The following is a 24,715-nucleotide window of genomic DNA, read 5'->3' on the forward strand; positions in this document are numbered from 1 at the left end:
AAGAGAACAACAATGCTTTTGTTTGCATAAGCATTTACAAATTACATTATGTAATGAACAAAAAGTAATGAAGAGTTTGTGGGCCATATCCTGTCACATATAGAACTCGCACTGAGGACAACAGAAGTCTGCTTCCCTACCCAAACCCCCAAAGTCCAAGCACTGCAATAGCTCACTCTCCAATGAAAGAGTTAGATGTAGACCCCTGGGAGCTCATTAGTACTGCAATTGTTTTGGCAGTGGACCACTCAAATGTGATAGAAAGGGGGAATCTCCCCCACGCTCCCCTGTGGGAGCTGAATATTCTACTTTTGCAGCACACCCTGCTTCTGCTAGCTAGTAGAGCTCAGGACCTGAACTGAAACTCTTGCATGACAACAGCAAGTTACATAGCCATATAACCACAAGGCCAGTCCACCACATAGCTTATAAAAAATTAACATAAAAGCTTTTTTTAATTAAGGAAAAACCTGTTCAGGATCCCAACCAGTAGCAGAATATCTGTGCATGCTTCAAAACTACATACATCACACTTTGAACCAAAACACAGATTGAAAATGAGTTGCTCTCTCATTAAGGACTCCATGAAGCAAGGTTTTGAGCACAGTCAAATCTCATTCATTTTAGTGTCTCATTACCTTGATGGATGGTGCATTTAGTGAGAGAAGAGCTAATTTTCAATTGTGCTTCATTGCACTGCTAAGGCTACATTTAAGTCTCTGTGCCTTCCCTGCCACACTTGATAATGTTACAAAATAAGAGTCTGATTTTAACTCTCATTGCAGCGTATGAAGTTTCCCACTGACTTCAACGTGAGTTTTATCAGGCCTTTAAACAGTTAGAGGGAACAGAACCCTGAACTTAGGTCCTGTCAGGTAATGTGAGTGAAGGAGGAATAATTTCAACTAGTTGTTGTTCTCTTGATTTTGAGATCTAAAACTTATGGTCTAACATCTTATTAGGGAAAACAAAGTTCATACCAGTGTAGTGTACTCAAATTCAACGATGTATTCGGGCAAGACCAGTTCGTGATCAAACACAAACCACTCACACTGTCGATGGCGACAGTCACAGTTTCTATGTTCCACGGAAGAATACATTTCTACAGCAAAAGAAAAGAAACAAACACAAGTGGAAGGAATAAATATAAGACTGTTTCATGTTCATTGCAGGATGTAGCGAACTAACATTTCGCTCATTCTAAAAGTTAATTTGAGTTGTTTACTTAAGGGAGATTTGTTTTCTTAGGATCTTAATTCTCTTTAGGTGTCCTGTAGCAACATCTAAAAATCTTACCAAATCTTACTGCAGAACCCTATAATTTAGTTTTTTATTTTTCTAGGGCAACCCTGTTTCTTGCACTACACATTCTCAGAGGGCAGTAACATGTCCCCTTACTCCCCTGCGTGAGCTGCAGAGCTGGCAGGTTCCAGCATGAGTGGGAGGCAGCCTCTCTGGGGCCATTACTCCCTCTCCTGCTGATTGGAAGGGAGTGGGCAAGCAGGGGTGGGGATTGGGCAAGAAACTTTTCTCCATTCATCCCCCTCGCCCCCCCCCCCCATGTGCTAAATGAAATCTTCTCCTGCTGCAGATTATTTTCCCTCTGGAGTGAGGAGGTGGAGCCAAGGACAGCTGTTCTTTCATGGCAGACCCGTTGGAAAAGGGAACTTCGCTTCGGCCCCCAAGGCACAGTCTGCTATACTGCACTGTTACCTAAAACTACTCAATCATTCTATGGTGTAATCACCTAACAGATTGTTTTTCTCGTCTTCTTGCCCATGGAAGGACATGTACAATCACAGTTCCTGCACTCAAGTAAACAAAGGGATTGCTCTCTTCCAGTATTCCAATGATTGCAAATCCCCCCAACTGGACAGGGAAGAGGTGAAATCATGGCCCTGTTCCCACTCTGCACTGTCCTGCAAAGTTGACTTGCCACATGGAGCAAGCAGGATCGACCACTCAAAGATCATTGCATCGTACATCGATAGTACAGACTTAGTGAGGGTGATCATGACTCCCTCTAGAGACAATAAAGCATGCTTCTCTGCATTAAAGGAATTCTCCTTCTGCTCAAGTGGAGATGGCTTGGGGATTTTAATGATGAAGGTGTTTGATCTCCACTGAGGTATGTGTATGTGGCCCCAATTATTACACATACACCCACACATGCCCTGAACAATGCAAAGCTGGGTGAAGGATTGTGTACACCACACTATTTCTAGTATGGACTAATAGCTGAAGAGCACAATCTGGTCCTTCGTGCTTTCCTTTAAACTCTCTGTGAATTAAACTACCACAAGTAATCACTAAAACAGTGAGCATCTTTTATTATCCTCTTTAATATTAGTTCAAAACAACATGCACTTGGGCTGGAGCAAGACTGTATTCTGAGTTCCCACCAGGATCAAAATTCCACAACAGGCTTCTAGACCTGTGAAAGACAGTATTTAGAATATAATACTGACACAACCTTCACTTTATGCTAACAACTGCCTACAGATACGTTACCATCATCAGCATCAGATGTATCACTTAGTAAATGTTTCCGAGGCCTGAACACTGAATTAGCCCCTGGATAGTTGACTTGACTGATGGGATCTTTTTCACGAGCTGGAACACTATGTCCAAGAAAAACTTTTGCAATTATGAGTTTCCCTAAGGATGGAAAGAAAAGAAGATTTAATAATAACGCTACCAAATTTTCTATAAACACAGGGCAATAAAATGTTGGTGGTCAGCTCAATACCATAGGACACGAGACTATATTCTGGTCTGGCAGATTAACTATCTAACAAGTACATTTTGGGAACAAAGACTTCCGACAATTTGTTCCCAGAACAGTAGTATTTGGCTAAGATTGATAAGCAGTAAATTCAGAAAAAACAAACAAACAAACAAACAAACAAACAGGGAGGTATTAAGGATCTGTCCCATCAGAGCACCCCCTTTGATGTTACTTCACACAAGTCCAGTCCTTCTAGCAGGAGAAGTCAGCGTCAGTCTAGCAGTGGCCAGCTCTCAGCCTTCTGATCAAGGCCTTCTGGCTACTTCTCCCCTTTTCAGAGTCTCAGGTGAAACAAACAATCCAAAGTCAGCAAAAGGAGCTAAACAAAAGGGCAAATTAAATAACAAACAAACCTAAAGGTAGTCCTAAACCAGGATATTGGCCTCCCTTTCTTCAGAGGGGCCCTGGATGGGCCATAGTCCATCCTAGAGACCACTTGGGGTCTCCAGCACAAGTTATGGGACACAGTCTCTTCACCTTTTTAGCATAGGGGACATGTCCTCCCTTTTTTGAGGGAATAGGTTCTGCTAGTTATCAGGCCTCTTCCTGGGAGCTGGAAAGCTTAACAGACTACTCCCTTCCTGGGCTGCCCACTGCTGAGTAATGATTCCTCCTTTTAAACTTCTCCATTCCTGGCATGACTTGCCAGTGTGGCACAGTGGCACTTCTCTAGCACAAAGAAGCGTCTTAACCCATTCGATGCCAGTAAAGGGTTGATACATCCTGTCACTAGTGACGCCTGTTTCCTCAGAGTGCCCTGTCCTGGCTTCAAGTTAGCACAACCCCCTTGTGTCTCCCCCTCACTCCCTATAACTCACCCTTCTTGTAAGCTGCTGAGTCTAGAAAGGTTAAGCTACATCTAATTTGCTTCCAGACAGGAGTGCCTCTCTTAGCTGCCTCTGAACCAGTTTAGGAGTTAGCTCCAAGCCACTGTATGGCTTGGAGGGATTTTCAAATAGAAAGGGCACTGGGCCAGATTGCAACAGGTCTTCTGGGTCCCTCCACAAAAAGACCTGTATACCACAACAATCTACTGTATTTACAAGATTTTCTTGTACTTACAAGACAAAACACTTTGCAGTGATTTATGAAATGAGCCTTACACCTATCAATGATGTTTTAAAGCACCTTTCCAAGTGATTACATTACCATGTCTGAATGGTTCCTCAAGATCATTGCTATTTTTACGTTCATCCTTGGTTTGTTGCTGCAAAAATTCTATTCTGGGACGTTCACACATACTTAAACTGTTACAGAGGAGAACAGCTTGTCTTCTTGAAAGCTGCAAAGATGAAAGTAAGGTCTAAGTACGTTTATTTGACCAACGCCCCCTGTAAGAATTTCAAGACACATATCCTCAATCAGTAGCTTTACAATATGCAAATAAATTAAGGAAGAGGTGGAGAGTGGAAGAGGGAGGAGTAAAAAACAATGGCAGGCTCATTTACTTGCGACATCACAATTTAGTCAGGAGAAAAGAAAGTTAGATTGTAAAGTCTTTGGAGCACAGTATCAAAGGGGTAGCCGTGTTAGTCTGTATCCACAAAAACAATGAGGTAAAAAACCCACCTCTTAAGATGCAAAGCGTATGCCCAAATAAATCTATTAGTCTTTAAGGTGCCACCAGACTCCTTTTTCTTTGGAGCGGGAATCAGATTTTTCTTTGAACAGCACCTAGCACAATGGGAAGGGCAGTCCTAACTGGGGCCTTTGAGCACTACCACAATAACAACAAAGAAGCAGAGAGAGAGAAGGGCGAGCGGGAGATATTTCTGAAGATACAATCCCACCACTCAAAGAAAGCTATTCACAAAACAGAAAAACAGGGAGAGGTGGGTTATAAGTAGGGAAGACAAAATGAGGATGCCGCAGAAAAAGAGAGACAGCTCTCCTATCCCATCTCTCTATATTTTGCTTTTCATGGGTCAGAATGAGACATTTCTTATCTGATAATTCAGTGTTAACAGCTTCTCTCCTCATTCATCACTAATGAGACAATGCCCCCTATATATGGAATTCAACAAGGCAGTCCAATGTTTTTGCTGGAGACTCCAAGACAAAGCCCCACCCTTCAGCTCCGTTTGCCAGAAGAGTTGTTCCACAGCTGTGGGAACACTCCAGCAACTGATTATTAGCATTAAGACAATAACTTGATATAATAGGTTTTTAAGACAGTTATATGTCTATGTCTCCCTTTAGAAAAAGAATTCAGTTTGTATTCTGGTCATTTACCAGACTCCCAGGGTGGGCTGAATGAGAAGAGAATCTGTTAACAGAAACAAAATGATCAGGTAAAAAGTTTTTTCTTTCCTTTACACAGTTTCTCTTCTCATTCACCAGCAGTTGGAAATAGCAGACAGTGATTCACACAAATTGGAGGTAGGGAGGGGTGAATAAACAGAGTTTTAATTAGTATTATAGTAGAATAATAGGCAGGAATGTTTGTAGGAACCAACCCAGTAGCACTTTCCTTTCAAGGATGACTTTGCAGAGGAATGGAAACTTATTTTGCAAATCTTCCTCACATGAGACTCATACTCTTTCTTCCCAGTGCCCTGTGGACTTCTGTGAATAGTTTCCCAGATGCCAAGCATGCCAAATGGTGCAGCATTTTAACATCTTGCCTGCTGCAACTCTGAGACCCTAATGCCTTCATGTTTTTGACAGAATGAAATAAACAGCAAACAACTGGCAGGCGTATTCCATATGCCCAAGCTATAACTTTAGAGCCCTAGGAATGCCCATTTATGCCACAATCTTCCAAAGGACTTCCAAGTGTTCAAACAAAATGATAGGAGAACTACCTCCCCAGAAGAGTCCAATGTGCCTACTTACAGAACACTGCTAGGGCTGGGACTGGTACCCATGATTCTATGGCGCTTGGTTGTAGGACTCCAATAAACCAATCTGGAGAAACTCAAGTGTTGCTGAGATAGCCAGCACTTCGTAATTATTATTATGTATTTGTATTATAGTAGCATCCAGAAATCTGGGCCACAGTGCAGTCGCTCTGTAGAAAGAGGAAGTCCCTGCCCAAAGAACCTTCTGTTTCACCTTGCACATGAAATATAAATTTGACCAGGTCAATTAATGAAATTTCCTGGTTGAGTTTTATCTGGATACTAAACTGTATCAGAGACCAACGGAGCATCCATGCTGAACTACACTTTTCTTAGGATGCCCAGGCTGGTAACTGTAGGTGTTCCTGGTCTGAATGAAAGGGGTACTTGCTTCAAGAGGTCTGGCCTTTTCTGTAGATGCAATGTGGGTTCCTTAGCTATCTAGCAAGTCTAAAATGCCTTCTGGACCAGTGAAGGATTAGAAGAACGACTTCAACTCTTCCTTTTCCTCTTTTCTATATTCTTTATGTGAACTATCTTGAAAGATGGCAGATTCTTCTCTTCTCACAACATTACTTACATTTGACCTCTTGTTACTACCTGATTTTGGAAGGGACAAACACTCATGCCTCAATCATAAACCAACCTCTAATGGGGAGATTTCCACCATGAAAGGCAAAATTGCCTGTGATGTGTTTTCTTGCACCTTCTTCTGAAGTAGCTGGTACTGACCACTGTCATACTGGACTTGATGGACCACTGATCTGATCCCATGCGGCCACGTTTTTAGGTTTTGGGTAGGGAGGTTGTTCAGACACACTACTGACAGCTGTCACAGTGAACTAAGATTTTGCTGAGATTTTGGAAATTTGTCTTCCAAGTATACTCCTCAACCTGAACGGCTTACTTCCTTAGTGAGTATGCAAGGGTCTAGTGTGCAAACTGTGTTGGCTTTCAACATGTTTGTACTGACCTGCCCACAAGGGGATATTTGGATGTGATCTGAGAATGAAACCTAATTTTGCATTGTAGCAGGTGTGTGGTTCCACATTCCAGAATGAATTTCTTCAGGTGCATTTTGAGAAACCACTTGGGGGATGAAGCCAACGCATTCTACCAACAATCCTGTTCATTGCAGAAAATTGCTATAGATGACCTCTGTCAGGAAATGACTAGTGCAATGAATTTTTGGGTCTTTGGAAATCTTTTCCATGATGGTAAAAGTGTGGCCAGAGCCAGGCTTTTTTTTTATTTTATTTTTTCCCCATGAGTGAGCAATTTTCTGCATTGGAGTCAAAAGCTCTTCTTACTGTGAAGAACTGGTGAGTATGAATCCTGTCCAGCTGCTGTCCAATTACAAATGGTACTGTTTCTCTAGACAGGCCATTAATTGGAACATTGTCTAGAAGAAAAACTTGCGACCTGTGCCTTGCTGTAAGTACTACCAGCTATTTCTTAGCGTGGAGGGTGGATCTGAATGAAGAGTTTTATAAAGGATTGTGACTTCTCATACACAAATGTTCTTTGGTTGGTTTGGAGAAAAATGTAGGGAAACTTCTACTCTAGATTTTCCCTCTGCTAAAGGAATTGTTCTTTCTTGAATACTCTTGGTGTTGGTAGTGACCAACGGATTGCTATGCTGGCTTTGATAGTGAGGGCTGAGACCTCTCTGCTGTCTCAGCTACTAATTTATCTCAGTTTTCCCAAGCAGCTCCTCACCTGTACATTTGGATGCACAAGATCTGTTTAGGACAACTGATTGCTATTTGTGGGTGTAACACCCTCGTAGCCATCAAGTCACAAATCACATCAAGGGTTTGACCAGGATAGAATGGCAGATGTCTCACTCCAAGCAAGGATTATACCCAGAGATGATGACTTTTTATCACCAAGTGGGCTTTCCTTACTAAGTATGTGAAACACCTTTAGTCTGAATAGCTATAGCTGAGGCTTTGAAGTCTCCATGCTGTCAAATACCCAATCTGGGAGAGAGGAGAAAGAAGAAAGATTATAAATCACTGCTGCACAAAAACAAATAAAAATTAAATTATAAAACAATCTGGTTGGGAGAAACTAAACTGCTAACTCGTTACACTGCTGGAGGCAGAAAATCTGGGGGCCTGAGCTGAAGGGCAAGACTTAGTCCTGAAGCTTCCACGAACAACGCTGGACTGCCTCCCAACTGAGAATTCGTGATGAACAAGGACAGAAGCTGTGCAACCGAAAGGGAGGGAGAGGGCAGAGAAGAAAAGGGAAGGCGTGAAACGGGAGTTGAAAAGAAGTAGCAAAGCACTGATTATTTCTGTGCCAGGGAGGGGAAAAGCAAAGAAGAAAGTGGAGACAACAGGAGGAAGGACAAGAATAAACACAGAAAAAGAGGGGAAAGATGAGTGGGACAAAGGGCTAAGAAGAGATGAAAGAAGAGGGGAAGGTAGAGCAGCACCAATTAGACCTTTCTGAGCTGGGCTACCAACTACAAAGTAATATACATTCTTCTGTACAGATTTTATCTCACCTTGTGCTCTTCCATTGCCTGGAACCCATCCTCAAGCACTTGCAGCAGTTGCTTCTTCTTAACTGGCAAGTCTGGGTCAAACACATAGAAGAGACATTCCAGCATCTTCCTGTAGTTTCTTAACAAGAATAAGAAGCAGGAAAATATTTCAGTGCTTCTGTTGCAAAAATAATATGCAGCCCTAGCGGAGCATGTTTGTTGTACAATGTTCACTAAGAATTAGCTGGATTGCAATTAAGACAACTTCCACTTATGTAAGAAATACAAATAATGTTGATATTCAGTGTGCAATATCTGGTGAACACTAAAGATCAAATGCATGATAAAACAAGTGTTTTCGTCCTTTAATGCATAAGGGTGGTCTCCATTTCCTGTGCCTCCTCAAAAAAATCTTTTTTTTTTTTTTTTTTTTGTATTTCAAATATCGAGTTCTTACTTCCTTCTCTTTGCTGGAGGTCCTTGGCAAGATTACTGTAGTAGCTGGGAAGGAGAGTGGATAATGGAATCCATGTGGACAAATCATCTCAAAGAACCAGTTTCCATAAGAGAAATAATCGTTCTTTCCTCGTTGAGTGATTGTCCACATGGACTCCACTTCTGGTGATTGGCAAGCAGCGACCTCACAATCAAGATCATGATTGTATGACAGCTTTGCCAAAATAGGCATCCTGAGGCCTCAGCTAAAGAATAGTGGTGTGTGAAATCAAGGACTGATCCACAGATAGCTGCCCTGCAAATTTCTGAAACTGATATGCTTTTCATACCATAAACATAAAAGTGCCTGAGTCCTGGTGGAGTGGGCTCTAACCTGCCCGGGTGGCTCTAGTCTAGCTAACTCACAGTATGATCTAATACAATTAGACATGCATTTAGACAGTCTCCGGGTATGCACTGCCTGACCTTTTACCCTATCAGCAACTGCTACAAACAGTCTTGGGAAACTCCTGAAGGGTTTTGTTCTGTCAAGGTAATACGAAAGAATCCTAACCACATCAAGGGCATGCAACTTCGCTTCTCTTAGTTGGAGTGAAGCTTGGGAAAGAAAACTGGTTGGTGATTCATGTGATTCAGATGACCATCTGAAACAACCTTTAGTAAAAACTGTGCATGAGACCTAAGGATCACTGTGTCTTTATGTAACAGCATGTAAGATGCACCATCCATGAGGGCCTGAATCTCTCTTATCCAACAACTAAAAAAATCCATTTTAAAAGATGGATGATATAGAGAGAAAGATTCTAGGGGCTCAAAAGGAGGTCCCATTAACCCCGCTAAGACTAGGTCACAGGAAAGAGGGAGCTCCCAAACTGGGGGAAGCACATGAATAAAGGGCATGAGGAACTTAACAACTGTAGGGTGGGAAAATATGGTGTGACCCTGGACAGGAGGATGGTGAACTGATATAGATGCTAAATGAATTCTTATGAAGCTGATGTATGGTCCTGAATGCGTACGGACAGCACATGATTCCTGCTATTTTGGACTGAGTCTTCTAAAGAAGACAGGGGGCACTTTGCTGTTCAGACAGAGCATCTCCCATTTTCCTGCATAAGTCAGTTTCTGCTGTGCACTAGTGTATTTTGGATGTCAGCTATTCAGCTTCTGTTGATGGTAGTTAACCAGCCAGCTTCCATGCTCTTAGATGCAAAAATGCTGGGTCCATGGTAGGATCTGACCTTCATTCTGAGAGATTACATTGGGTAAGTCAGGTAATACTATTGGTGGCTGAGCTGACAAGAGTCTGAGGAGATCTAAACGGTATTTTTTACTGTATAAGTAGGGGCATTGCCAACAGATCAAGGGACGTGATCATTCCCCTCTATTCGGCATTGGTGAGGCCTCATCTGGAGTACTGTATCCAGTTTTGGGCCCCATGCTACAAGAAGGATGTGGAAAAATTGGAAAGAGTCCAGTAGAGGGAAAAAAAAAATGATCAGGGGGCTGGGGCACATGACTTATGAAGAGAGGCTGAGGGAACTGGGATTATTTAGTCTGCAGAAGAGAAGAATGAGGGGGGAATTTGATAGCTGCTTTCAACTACCTGAAAGGGAGTTCCAAAGAGGATGGATCTAGACTGTTCTCAGTGGTACCAGATGACAGAACAAGAAGTGGGGGAGGTTTAGGTTGGATATCATGAAAAACTTTTTCACTAGGAGGGTGATAAAAGCACTGGAATAAGTTAGCTAGGGAGGTGGTGGAATCTCCGTCCTTAGAGGTTTTTAAGGTCAGGCTTGACGAAGCCCTGGCTGGGATGACTTAGTTGGGGACTGGTCTTATTTTGAGTTTGGGGTTGGACTAGATGACCTCCTGAGGTCCCTTCCAACTCTGATATTCTATGATCCATGCCTCCTTTTACTAGGTCCCAGGAGGGTGAGCTACACTGGTACTCAATCTGAGAATCATGTTCCTTCTTATCCCTGTCAGATGACTGGGTGGGGGAGGGCTTAGCGACTCTTCCAGTCTCAGTAGATAGAAGTTTCTCTGAAGAGTGAGCCTGGTAACTTGGAGCTGAGCCACAGCTCATAAGCACACTGATGGAGGAAGCCTGCTGAGGCCTAATAGGCCCTTTTTCTCGGACTCTGAGAATCTTGTTGAGCACTCCAGGAGAAAAGTTTAAGATGGACCTCTCTCAGTTTCTGAATTCTCTTGGAGAAGGAGCCACAGAATGAGCATCTATCAGTGATATGCTCCTCTCCAAAACAAAAAAGGCACTTAAAACATCCATCATTAAGCAGAACCGTCATATCACAGGAGAGGCAAGTTCTGAACGCCACGGACTTCATTTCAGCCCTAATGGCTAAATCTCGATACCAGGAAGCTCCCTAACACTAATAAAAATTTTTTTCTCTATCCTATAGATAATGATCTTGTATAATGTAGTGGTTGACTAACTGATTTACACACACACAAAACATCAGTGATGTCACACACTGTACACAGAAGAGGACACTGCAGGAATTCCATCTCCCAGCCATGGGCGGCAAGAACAAACTGAGGTATGGGTGGGCACAAGGGCATCCAGACAGCAGGCACTGCCCCAATGGATACTTGTTAGCTAAAATAATCCTATCTTGCAGCATGTGCACCAGAAGTGGAACGCATATGGACAATCACTAGAAGAAGAATCATTGTTAATTTTTAAAGCTTCAGTGCCTGATCCTGCTTTCATGCTACACACAGAACTCCCAGTGAACTCATTTGTTAGTTATATTATGCACCCTGCAGGGAACTTCTGTATAAACCAATCTTTAGTTTCCATTTGTAATGTAAGATTTAATACCATCTCAATTATCCCTTTTCTTCTGACCCTTCCTATACTGTAGACAGTTGTATATTTTAAGACTAATTACCATACGTCTTGTATACATTACTCTGAAAATTGTCAAAACTTAAATTAAAGAGCATATATTAAAAAAATCCCACTTTAGAAACTCTTCTTTCCAGTAATTAAGCTCCCACTCCTGCAAGCTGCTTGGACACGTGATCATTCCCCTCTATTCGGCATTGGTGAGGCTCATCTGGACCCACTGCTTGCACAGGGCTCATTATAGTATCAGGGTCTTAAACCTTCTTGTTAGAAGGCAGTGGAATGAATAACTATAATAGCCAAAACTTTCTAAAGTAAAGGCTGAAATCCGCATATAAGAAATTTGGACACACCGGCACTCGAGCATACAAATCCACTGGCTGAATATGCAACCAAGTACCTGCATGAACACTACTGAGATGTGTGTTCAATACAGTTGCATACATGCATGTATTTTGTCCTCTTTTTGAACTCTCTCTCTCTCTGGCTTTCCTTTAAAAAAAAAATCTGGCCATTCACATCTTTAAACTGAATTCACAGCCTTATGCTGGTTTATGTATTGCTTTGTAAAACATATCTATCACTTAAAATCATTAAATTCATATTGCTTCCCATGTAACTGCTTCACTAAATTGTCCTTAAAAATCATCTACTCACTCTGTTTCACTTAAAACTTCTTCATCCAAAAACAGTTGAAACTTCTCTTCAAATATCATCCTCAGAATACGGTTGTGCACTCGGATGATGCGATTTATTTTCACTCCTGTGATACCATATGATTTGAAGTCCCAGGCACAAAATCGTGATAGAATTAAATCATAGCAGGAATTAAACCTGTGTCCAGGAATGAACAACGGAAAGCAAGAAGAAAATGTTTATTAATTCATTTTTTTTTTGCAGCCAGAACCTGATTTTTCTTCTGTTTTCAAATGAAGGGAAAGAAAAATACTATAAGTGATATTTTGGGGTAGTTTCTCTTTCTTTTATACTTTTAGAAATTCTCTCTTTCAACTAGAGATGGATGACCTTGTGTTACCTCATTATGAACAAATACAGATTACATTAGGCAGAAAACACTAATGTTAATGAGTTTGTGATCCACCACATTTCTCTCCTGCCTCTAGGATACCATGTTGCATCGCAGATTTCATGAAGTCCTCCACACATGGTTATGGCCACAGCTTTAGGTCATATGGGACTACCTGCATAAAGTGAGCACGGTTAAAAGAGGAACGACGATCCAGCAGTAAGGACATGAACCTAGGACCCAGGAGATCAGAGACCATTTCCCTACTCTCCTATAGCCTTCCTGTGTGACCTTGGGCAATCACTGAGCCTCAGTTCTCCACCAGCAAACCGGAATAATGGCACTTCCATGCTGCACAGGAGTGTTGTGAAGATAAATGCATTAAAGACTGTGAGGTGCTCCGATACTACAGTAACGGGTCATATCACCAGCTTTGATAGATAGCTAAAATACAGTTTTTAAAATAAGCCCATTCTGGAAATGTAGTGGCTTCCCAAAAGCTGAGAAAACCAAATTGAAAAACAAATACTTTTTTCGATAATCAGAGGACATTTTTCTAGGAAAAAAGACAACCAACCAGGGCCGGCGCAAACCATTAGGTGACCTAAGGCGCTAACATTTGGGGGGCGGTGACTGCGGCGGCCGGACCTTCCACCACCGATGGAGGGCGGCATTTCGGGGGCGGGACCTTCTGCCGCCTATGGTGGCAAAAAAGGTGGCGGCGCTCCTGCAAAACAACAAATGCAGATCAACTTGCAATGAATAAAAACACTGCTTTTTCTCTAAAGGACTCTGTACTAAGACTCTGATTCAAACATTGGACTCATTTAGCATTTCTCCTTGTCAATATTAAAAATCCTTGGCTTGAAAAAGCATCTTTAAAATAAACTCATTAATTATATAAAATGACAGAACTAACAAAGAACGCTGTTTATAAGGAAAGTACAGAGAGAACCTCTGAGCACATCGCAACCTGCAGCACTCTAGCAGACATGTCTGAACATAAGGGAAAGGCACAGCTGAGGTGGACAAGCTTGGAGTACTCAAGCAGAAAACTGTCCTTGAAATAATGCCAACCTAAATTTGCATCTCCCCTCAATAAAGTGCCAAGGTTATTTATACTGAGACCATGTAAATAACCTTTAATGCTTCTTTACAACAAGTAGTAAAGCTATCCAGGAGCTCGCTGTCACTGCTGCCCCAGTAGTTAAAACAGCTATTTGTCATTTCAGATTTCCATATTCCAATTTTATTGACTATCTTATTTTATATAGAATTTCCAGGATGCGAAATAAAATAAAAAAAGATAGCTAATAATAAGTCTACAGAGGCATCAAAATCTTGAATAGTGGAATATTTATCTTCTATTGTGCCTAAGTATCACTATGGACCCAACACAGCTCCCATTGAAATGAATGGCAAAGCTTCAGTTGACTTCACTGAGGCCAGGATGAGCCCCCAAACCTCTGGTGTTGCATTTGGTCCAAAGAACTTACCTAAAAGTGAATGGAATCCTTAGACATTTTATGCCTTTACATCAGGCATCAATGGAGTGAATGTTAATTAAAATAACTATTGAACAAATTATAAAAAACAGTCACATTTCAGTTTTAGATATACTAAGAGGACCCCTCACCCAAAATATCTATTTTTTTCCAAAATATTTATATACTCTTTGATAGTCATGATGATAGGTACTGGAACATTTTATTAAATAATGGACTAATTTACCTTTTTAAAAATTACTGAATTTCTTTTGAAGAATGTGTTTTATAGAACAAATGTCTTTTTTCATTTTGAGCGCTCTCTGCATTTTAAATAATATCTCTGGTACCAGAGCAAGCGAAAGAACCCTTTTGCATTTTTCTGAGAAGGTGGCGTGGCTCAGTGGACAGAGCAGCTATGGGGTCTATTCCCAGCTCTGCCATTGGTCTGCTGGATGACCTTGGACAATCACTTCCTCTCTCTGTGGCTTGGTTTCCCCATCAGTAAAATGGGGAATCATTACATTTACTTCCTTTGTAAAGTGCTTTGAAGTGTACTGATGGTTAATTATAGCTTATATACCACAATAAATAGGTGATAAAATTGTATACTTCAGGACGTAAGGCAATAAATAACAAAAGAGGGTTAGGAAGTAAATTCTTCCACAAGCCCATTATTCTATAAGTCTATATTAGAGTTTCTTGCATCTTTCCCTGAAGGTGAGCAGGGTGACTATGCACTCCCTGAATGCAGCACTGATGGGCTCTGTGTTAGTTTCATATAAGGCAGGGTAGAGAGACATGGAAATGCGCAGAACCAAAGGTCACAAACTTCTCTATAGGAGTCCAGAGGGTTCACTGCTCCTGCTCTATCCGTGAATAGCATTTATAGAAGGGCTGTGTGCCCACGCCATGCTCTGCCCATAGGTACTGATCCCATTTCTTTCTACGCTCCTGTGTTGTTCTCCCATACAAAGCTGAGGTCATGAATTTAACCACCAGGACTAACCACCATATCATAAGCAGGTACTACTCCGAATGAATGTCAATGAGAGTGATGCTTACTTAGACCAAGGCCCGATTTGACCCTACATGTGTATCTGAAGAAAACACTTCCTGCAGAGAATTTCAAGTCACAATGTATTAACTGTTTTTTTGGGGGGGTGGAGTAGGGTCAGAGGGATTGTTAAAATTCACTAACTCTGAATTGTAAGAACAGAAAATTTCTTATCAATAATTTCCCTTCTGCTAGCAGCATCTCCCACATCTTAGCTGCTCTCCTCTCATGGAGGCAGATCAAAGTTTAGAAGCCATGTGAACTGGCCAGGTCCCTCTCTCAGCTCCTGCTTGCTTCCAGATGAGTTATTCCCAAGATGTAAAACTCGCATAACTTCAGCACCTAGTACTGGGGTTCTTATTCCTTCTCGGTTGTTCACATATGTGACTGTGGTCGTGTAGTCTGACTAAATCAGCAAGCGGTTCCCCTCTAGCTTGGACTGAAACCTTCATAGCACCAGCTTGATTGGTCTCAGTTATAGGAGTTTTATGCTGTGGGTCCTTTCCTCCAGGCTGCAGAAGCTTTGAGCTGTTTGGGACCCTAGACATGTTCCCCAGCTCTCTAGGTTGAAGTCAGTTGTGGGGATCAGGGGATGTGGGAGGCATAAGGAATGCCCTGAGCTGATCACCACTTAAAGGAATTGATCACCTGTGCCAGGATCCTCATTTGATCTTTCATGTATTAAAGGGAGGGGTCCCATACCTTTAAGATGAAGCCCTGAAGGTGCCTGATGAGTGATTGTGTCCATAGGATGATCCCTACTGGGAGGCCCTAGCAGTTGAAGGCTCACCCTGCAATAGTGCCCTCTTGCAGTTCCAAAACAATGCAGGGAGGTCTTGAATCTTCCGGAACCTCTCTAGAAATGGACATATCCTTGCTATCGAGGTGTCTATGTCCACTCCCAAATAAGTTATTTGGGTGGATGGAATCAAGGTGTTTTTCTGGATATTGACAACAAAACCATGCATCTGCAGGAGAGTCAAAGTCAGAAACAGCTGTTTGTGCCATTATGGGAGGATGGAGCTCTGATAAAAATGTCTTCCAGGAAGGGGTATAGGTAGCTCTCCCACTTGAGTCTGGCTATGATTATCACCAAATCTTTGTAAAGACCTGGGGACTGAGGGTAAGCATAGTAGGAGGCCTGATATTGATAATGATTTCTGCTGTAGGCAGACATTAAGAACCTGTGATGGCATGGTCTGACTAGGATGTGTAGGTATGCATCTGTGAGATCCACAAAAGACAGAAAATCCCTCTGGGACAGGGATGACACTACAGAAGTCAAGGTTTTCAGCCAGAACTTCATTTTCTTCATCTATTTGTTGAGCCTTCTGAGATCTAGAATTGCTCAGATTCCCCCTGTATGCACCTAAGTCAGGGGTTGTCAAACTTCATTGCACCACTACCCCCTTCTAACAACAAAAATTACTGTATGACCCCTGGAGGGCAGACCAAAGACAAAGCCCAAGGTCTTCTGCCCCAGGACGGGGGGCTGTCACCCATGCCCCACCATTCAGGGCTGAAGCCCTGGGCGATGGGGCTCTGGCTTCTGCTTCATCCCCAGCAAGTCTAATGATTCTGGCAACCCCATTAAACAGGGTCCTGACCCACAGTTTGAGAACCGCTGTTCTAAATGATAGAGAAAATGGAGCAAACCCCTGAGAACCCTTTCTTGTGAGGGAATGCTCTATATCACTCCCATACTCAGAAGGTGAGAAATCTTGTTCTAGCTTAGACTGTGCTTTACTGGGTCATTTGAGATGAGGGACTGGATGAAAAACAGATGGGTTGGCACCCATAACTCAGGGGAATATCCCTGACTCTCTAGTCCATGGTCGAAGCAACCCATTGCTCCAGGAACTGGGAAATCCTACCTCCAAACTTCCATTTGAGGGGGAAACATACGTGGTCTTTGTCATAAAGAGGCTTTAGGAGCAGGGGTTTTCTTCCCAAGCCATGGTTCCACAGCTTTCATCTGGGGAGCCTGCTGTCTCTTTACTGGTACTTCTTTGAGGATGAGGTCCAAAAGGAATGCCTTTGTGTGAAGGCCAGTCTGTACTCTTTCTCAAAGGCATGGTGTGACATCAGGAGGGACTGTTAGATTTTGCAGCATTGTCTACGATCTTGTTCAAATGTGAAGGAGGAAGTGAGCTATAAAAGCTGCCACCTTCCACAGGCAGCCATAGAGGCAGAGAAACTGGAAGCAAGCAGGAGCAATGTGGGCATGGTCAAACCATGCCATTTCAAAACTCTGATCTGCCTCCATGAGCTGCAGAGAGAAGAGAGCAGACCAGACATCAAGAATTGTGGGTGGCACTGGGCTGCAGAAACTGGGTTTAAAATGTAATGTCTAAAATAACTTTACCAAGAATCACTAGGTGAGCCTTCTTCAAAGCGAGTGTTGCCCACTGTTTCCAATTCAGTCAGCAAAAACTGCACTACTAAGCTATTGCTTTTCTTCTTTTTTTTAACTTCCATCTGGTAAATTTTCTCAATTCTGCAACAAAAACAACATGGTAAATTTTAGTGAGAATATAATAAATGCTAAGGACAGGCACAAAATTCATCTTGCTTTTTTATATCAAATTCAGAAAAAAATAGGGATTGAGATGGCTTTTGATGATTTGTTCTAAGTATAAGAACTTGGAGCCACATTCGTTATTCTTTCCATTTATTTTTCTTAAAAATTATAAGAAAATTGGATGTTTGTGAATGGTGTTGGCTTTACAGCACTGGAGGGTGAGGCCCTGTAGTGATCAACAAGACAGCTACAGCACAGGCATCTTCAGGCAAGCTGCCCTCACTCCACCCCCAACATTAATTTGAGGGATCATCTGTAGGAGTAAAAGAGAGGTTTAGTTTCTCTGAAGTACTGAAAATGATGCTAGTCTGAAGTGCAGCCGCAAAAGGTACACTGGTAGATCCAGAGGTGACTTATGGCACAGGCTTGATATAGGTGGCTACTCAGGACATTTCAGGTTGCGATATGTTCAACCTCCCCACCCCAACTCCTTCAATTGTTCCATTACTGAACTGACACAGTAGAAGTGTGCATGCGTCTTCTCCCTCCTCACTGACAGGAATCTAGGACTCTCCCTCTGGAAACCAACTCCAGCTCACCAGTTAAAAAACCTGGCATGATCTGGTTCTCTTTTAGGTCTGAGGCCCACAGAACTCTTTGTCAACCCAGTTTTCATTGCACCCTGGGATGGGGTGAGAGCAAACTAAGCCTTTAGTAGCTCAAGACACCAAAGCACATAAGGCAAGTGCTGGCAAAACTGAAGGATCAATGATAGGCCTAAGGACTATTGTCTTGTAAAACACCATAGAATATAATAAAATGCTTTCTACTATTAAGCTAGCAATCCAAACTTTCCTTTGGTAACAAACATTCCTTTCTAAACTTAGTAAATTGTGAGGTATCAGATTTAAAAAAACAGTTAACTCTCATTACTTATTTTCCCACTTGAATTCTAATATGATTTTAGTACCAACCATCTGAAGAATCCCTTGAACTAGAAATTCAATGCTTTATTAGCATCTCAAAGCTTGGAATATCAGCTTCCAAATTTTAGAGGATGAAATTCATCCCTGTGCAAAGGCCTCATAACCCTATAGGACCACTTCAGTCTCACTTAAGGCCTATTTTGAGGGGTTGTGCCGTGCATAGATCTTGTGCTGGTCTTTTGCTCAGGGATGAATTTCACCCATTAAGCACTCATCTCTAACTAAAGAATGTCAAGAAAAAGCAGTTGCTAAAGTTATGTTGGAATTCCAATTGTGATCAGACTGGCATGAATTTTAAGATTTGACAAATACCTCCCAACTTGCCAAGGCATTTTGCTGGACCAATACATGTTTTCAAGACCTGTAAACTTTTTTTTAGCCATGTAGGACTAGTGAATGGAAATGTTTTGGTTCCAGCCATTTTTGTTCAATTCTTGTCCTATCATTTTTTTTTTTAAATAAGGACACCTGTCTACTAGGAAATAGATTGAATCCAGCAACTCAGTTTACATAGAGTAGTTAACAGCCATTTTAATGACTTTTATCATTTATTTTATTTCTATTATGTCCAAACCACTTCAGCCTTCTTTCTTGAATCACAGTCTCTGCAATCTGTTGGCCAGTCCTTTGTAAAACATCAGCATGTGTTACTTTATCCCACAAGCGAACACCAAGTATTCTCACCAAGAGGGCTGAATGCATTAAATTTCCTGTTGTGGGCTTCTAGCAGTTGCCAAATTTCAGTATCACCTGTAAAGTAAAGAGCTTGAAATTTTCTTTTACTCCACATATGTCCTGTATCTCCCTTTGATGTTGCTTTTTGCATCACCTAATCCATCACAATGCAGAAAAGATGATGCAACCCTGCTGCACACCAGTAGTATCAAACTAATAAGTCTCTCCATTTTCTGTCCTTATGCAGCAGTTTGAACATTCACATGACATCTCCACCAGTGACATTACCTTTCAAGGAAGCCCATATTGTTCTAAGATCTTCCATAGTGATTCTCCATGAATGCAGGTGAAAGTTTTGGTGAAATCTATGAAATTCAAGACTAATCTGTAGGCAAGCCCTTTGTCAATCAATCATCTCAGGGTAAAGATGTGATCTACACATTTTTTTTAATCTAAAGCCTGCTTGCTTATTATTTCAGTACTTCATCTATGCCCAGGTTAATTCTGTTCAACAGTATACTACAGAACACTTTTCCGTGTTCTAAAGTAGTTTTTTTCTTGCCAGTTATCATACACCCTTAAGTTGCCTTTCTTTGATATTTTATAAAATACATCATTCTTCCAGTCCTCTGGACAGAACTCTCTCTCCCAAACTATATTATATAATTAATGACTTTTTGAATACTATCATCAGTTTTGTCCTCAGTTGAAATAAATGTAACACAGGCTCCAAATCCTATCAGTCCCTTTAATTACCAAGTCCACCTCAATGAGTTAGAATGTATACATATTTGAAATTGCAGCTCTTATCCAATCATTAAAACATACTCATCTAGTTTTCTGTTCCAGAATGTTATCCTTTCCCTCAGGGCTTCTAATTTCAGAAAGAACTTATTTTCAAGACTTGACTCCTCACTGGTTTCATCTGTGTTCTCACTATCGTCAATTGATTTTTCAATTTCCAGCCTTTTACTTTTAATAGATTTGTTATTCTGTATTTTGCCTGATGTCTGCAGCTCTGTCAGTTCACGTTCCAGCTGTTAAAAAGAATGCACCAGGATTCAAAGGCAACAGGTGAAGTTACAGTACAAAATTACAGTATTTGTTTTTCACAGAAGATAAGTCTTCTAACTACATAGTATAAAGTGACCATGAAAATATTTACCGGAAAACTAATTTAATAAAACAATAATTTTCTTGATTTTATCTTGACAATTGAATTTTCTTCTTTATTTAGAGAAATAATTCTGCAATTTGTAACAAGTTACTTTAAAACTTGACAAACTTGAAACAAGTAAAAATATGTACACTCCTATGGCCTGTAGTAGCTTATATTATGATCAAGAATATGAAATAATGATTTCCTGATAGACTACTGTGTTTAAATTTGAATTTCTTTTTCTTTTTGCTTTCTGGGATATCTTCAGCTGCCACGGACCTTTATCCCCTTATATTGTCATGGCTATGAGTTTTTTATATGAATTGGATATTCACGAAAATGAAAGACTATCAGCACGATCTAAAGTTAGGCATGGTGAAGGCAGGCACTGTACAAGTTTCCCCACTTAGGGCTTGAAACTGCAGTGCATAGAGAAAGGTGCAGAGGGGATATGCTCATCAGGGGTACAGACAACAACTGCATGTTATATTAAAAGATAAACCATGCTCTGTACTTTGAGCTAGCATGTGCATCCACACGTTCTTTACCATGGTGCTCAGCACCGAGAAGGGTGTGGGTTGAAGAAATTAGGACAGGTTTTCTCTGGAACAAAGGGGCCAACCTCAGCTCGACAGCATAGTAATGAGGTGCTCAGTAGCCATCACCTTGGGAAAAAAAAGTCAATACTTCAGCAGAAGTGAAGCCAGGGTTACACTGCTCTATTACTGACCAAGGTGACAAAAAGCTCAGCTCTGACCTGAGCAGACTCACTGACTTTTCTAAAACACCCAGGGTGAAATCTTGGTCTCATTGATTTCGATAAGGCCGTGCTCTCATCTCTCTCACTACCCTGTCCAGGATTGAACCCTTAGCACTACAGCGTTGACATACAACTCCTTTGCTATTGCAATCCAGGATTTCTTTTGAGCAGCACTACAACTGAGATTTAGGTAAATTCATTTTACGTAGAATTGCCAGGTGTCTGGTTTTCAACCAGAACGCCCGGTCGAAAAGGGGCCTTGGCAGCTCCAGTCAGCGGCACAGCAGGGCTAAGGCAGGCTCCCTGCTTGCTGTGCCTCTGCACAGCTCCCAAAAGCAGCAGCATGTCCCCGCTCCATCTCCTAGGTATAGGAGCAGCTAGGGGGCTCCATGTGCTGCCTCCATCCCCAAGTGCTGCAGCGGCGACACCTGTGAATGGGGCAGCACACAGAACTGCCTGGCCATGCCTCTGTGTAGGAGCTGGAAGGGGTACATGCCGCTGCTTCCAGCAGCCGCCTGAGGTAAGCACTGCCTAGTGCCTGCACCCCTCGCCCTCTCCCATGCCCTAACCCCTGCTCCCACCCTGATCTCCCTCCCACACCCAAACTCCCTCCCAAAGCCCGCACCCCACACCACCTCCCGCACCTCAGCTCCCTGCCCCGATACCCCTCCTGCCCTCGGAACCCCTCAGCCCCAGCCCGAAGCACCCTCCTGCACCCAAAACCCCTCATCCCCAGCCCCACCCCAGAGCCTACACTCACAGCTGGAGCCTCCCCCTCCCCAACTCCCTGCCACAGCACGGAGCCTGCTCCTGCACCCAAACACCTCATTTCTGACTCCACCTCAGAACGTGCAACCCCATCCCAGAGCCCATACCCCCTCCCACACTCCAACCCCTTGCATCAGCTTGGAGCCCTCTCCCATACTTTGAACACCTCAGCTCCACATCCCAGCCTGTAGCCCCTCCTACACCCCAAATCCCTCATCCTCAGCCCCATACCAGAGTCTGCACCCCCAGCGGAGTCCTCCTCCCCACTTCCCTCCCCACTGCCTCAGCCCGGAGCCCCCTCCTGCACCCTGAACTCCTCATTGCTGGCTTCATCCCAGAGCCCACACCCCCAGCCTAACCCTCACCCCCTCCCACACCCTAACTCCCTCAGCCAACCTAGTGAAAATGAGCAAGTGAGTGAGGGTGGGGGAGAGCGAGTGACAGAGGAAGCAGGGGGAGATAGAGTGAGCGGGGGTGGGACCTCAAAGAAGGGCAGGGTCACAGAGGTGGGGCAGAGCAAGGGTGTTTTATCCAGCAGATCCATATAAAAAGAGCTGCAGGGCCAGAGGCAGTTGGTTGCTGCAGGGAGCCCAAAGTTGTGAGAAGTTAAGGAGAGGTAGCAGGAGGTGTTAGCTAAAGGGTTCCTGGGCTGGGAGCCAGAGTAGAGGGTGGGCCTGGGTCCCCACCACTCATCACTGGGGAAGTGGCTAGACTCTAGAACTGAGATACGTCCTGCCCCACGCAGCCCTGGAAGGGGGAAAACATGAACAGTGACATGGCCGGAGGGCTGAGTCAGGAAGAGGACCCTGCAGTACTTGGAAGGAGGTGGGTCTGCAGGGGGTGATGATGATAGGTGAGGCATCACCAGGAGATGGCACACCAGCTAGCAGAGCTAATCCATGTGATGGCCAAAAGAAGGCATTGCACTGGTAAGTGAACCCTGTGACACATCCATAACACTTCTTAAAATCAGGCCATTTCTTTATGTACCTATATATGGATTTAAGAGCCTTGACTTTTGGCACCCAAGTTTGAAAATCTTGTTCTGGGAAATTTACAACCAGGTCTACCATGTTTGATTATATCAATCACATAACGCTTCTACACTCTTCAGCTGTGGTTTAAAGCTTTTAGGTTATTCCACCATGATAGCAGACTCAAGCCTCTGTATGGAACACAGAGCTAGAGGATGCAATTAAGAGTAACAACTTTAACCACCAAGATGTGTGAGAGTAAGAGAATAACCTACCCCTTATTCCATTGTAACAGTAGGGAAGGATTTAGCTCCCAAAAGTAACGTTTCCATAAAATTACACAACTCAGATACATCTCAGTCCACTTTCCCTAAGAGCATCAACAAAACTGGTATTCTGAATATTCCTTTCTGCGCAGTGTAAGTGTGCAGATCCCCGATCAAAATACTTGAAAGATTTAGATATATGTAAGAAGCAAAACTCTGGAGTATTTTTAAATAGGCATATTTTAAAAATACCTAATTCAAGGTACATCTTAAAGATTTAGTATGAACATAAAAAAAAGAGCGCAGACTGTAAAACAAAATGCTTTACTGTTTAGGATTATTTGGGATTGCATTGGTGTAGCTGAGAATAGAATCTCATCCATTATCTTATTGCTTATACTGTATTCAAAGAACAGGAAGATAACATTTAAGCCTTAAAATTAGAACACTGCAATATGAGCACAGCCTGTGGAGGCTTACTGAAACTGCAGCACAAGTAATTGCTCTTAAATATAGCGTAGGTATTTAAATAAACACAAGGGGGTGGGGGTAAGGTAAGTTTTCCATTGACTTAATCAACTGATCAGCCCCTAAAAACTTTGGGCTATATTCTACACTCAGTTACATTGTCCAACCCAACTGGGTATAACTGAAGGCAGGATTTAGCCAAATATACCTAAAATGATTTCTTCATCCAAACTCTCATCTCCTCCCAAGATATATATTAAAATTTCTTTCAAAGGATGCATTATTTTCTTGATATATTTGACTATTTAAACTTACATGTTTTAAGTTGCAGCTGAACAATTTTATTCGATCTTCTGGCAATTTCTGCAGTTTGCATTTTCTTTCTTTTAGCTTTTCAAGCTCCTCATTGAGCTGCCTATGAACACTCTTTACACGCATGTTATAGTACATTATCTTCTTCATCACTGTAGCCTTCAAGTGTCAGGAAAATAGGAAACATTATTTGTCAGAATAATGTTAGCAAAATATAACTGTTCATACAGGCTGTTTTCTAACAATTCAGCAACTTTGTGACATTAAATTTTATATTTACATTAAAATTTTAAATGATTACTTCAGGAATTGTATACTAGATATTTATGGTGTTGTAAGGGCTTCATTCATTTCATTTTGGGAGGTTTGTTTTCAATTTCTTTGTGATGCTGCAGTCCACTTAAATGTAATGTTTCAATCAGCACTACATTAATGCACATTAGGGAATCTTTAGTGTGCACCAAGAGTCAGCATGGATCAATTAATGCATGTTTGTGCATTTTAGAAATCACAGCCTGTAGTCCACATCTGCTCCATATAGTCAAGCCCTTAGATACAATTAACCATTTCTAGTGTTTTTCCCAATGTTTATTGGATAAACACTGATTTCATTTTTGTAGTATCAGGGGCGTTTTATCAGTGCTTATTGGTTACAATTAAAAATTAGAAGCCCTTGGTATTGTATACAGCTAGGCTTAGCAGAATTTGATTTTGACTTTATGATTTCAACTGATTTCAAACGTAAGCATTTTTTCTATTTTTATCAATTTAAAGTTTGTCAGTTGCAGACAATAGTGGGGGAAAACAA

The 24,715-nt window shown here is 42.1% G+C and overlaps 1 protein-coding gene across 4 annotated transcripts in view; it reads right to left on the reverse strand.

Annotated features, from left to right (window-relative positions):
- LRRC9 (leucine rich repeat containing 9) overlaps nt 1-24,715 on the reverse strand; it is an 89,397-nt gene that overhangs the window by 51,085 nt on the left and 13,597 nt on the right. For all 4 annotated transcript variants that reach the window (XM_032783211.2, XM_032783208.2, XM_032783209.2 and 1 more), the window contains exons 8-15: nt 23,911-24,066; nt 20,029-20,237; nt 17,384-17,515; nt 12,108-12,284; nt 8,144-8,261; nt 3,938-4,070; nt 2,512-2,658; nt 981-1,102 (exon numbers count right to left, since the gene is read on the reverse strand). In XM_032783211.2, coding sequence (XP_032639102.1) covers nt 981-1,102; nt 2,512-2,658; nt 3,938-4,070; nt 8,144-8,261; nt 12,108-12,284; nt 17,384-17,515; nt 20,029-20,237; nt 23,911-24,066 — 1,194 coding nt within the window. The remainder of the gene's footprint in view (nt 1-980; nt 1,103-2,511; nt 2,659-3,937; nt 4,071-8,143; nt 8,262-12,107; nt 12,285-17,383; nt 17,516-20,028; nt 20,238-23,910; nt 24,067-24,715) is intronic.

This window comes from Chelonoidis abingdonii, chromosome 4 (genome assembly GCF_003597395.2).
Source record: "Chelonoidis abingdonii isolate Lonesome George chromosome 4, CheloAbing_2.0, whole genome shotgun sequence".
Classification (NCBI taxonomy): domain Eukaryota; kingdom Metazoa; phylum Chordata; order Testudines; family Testudinidae; genus Chelonoidis; species Chelonoidis abingdonii.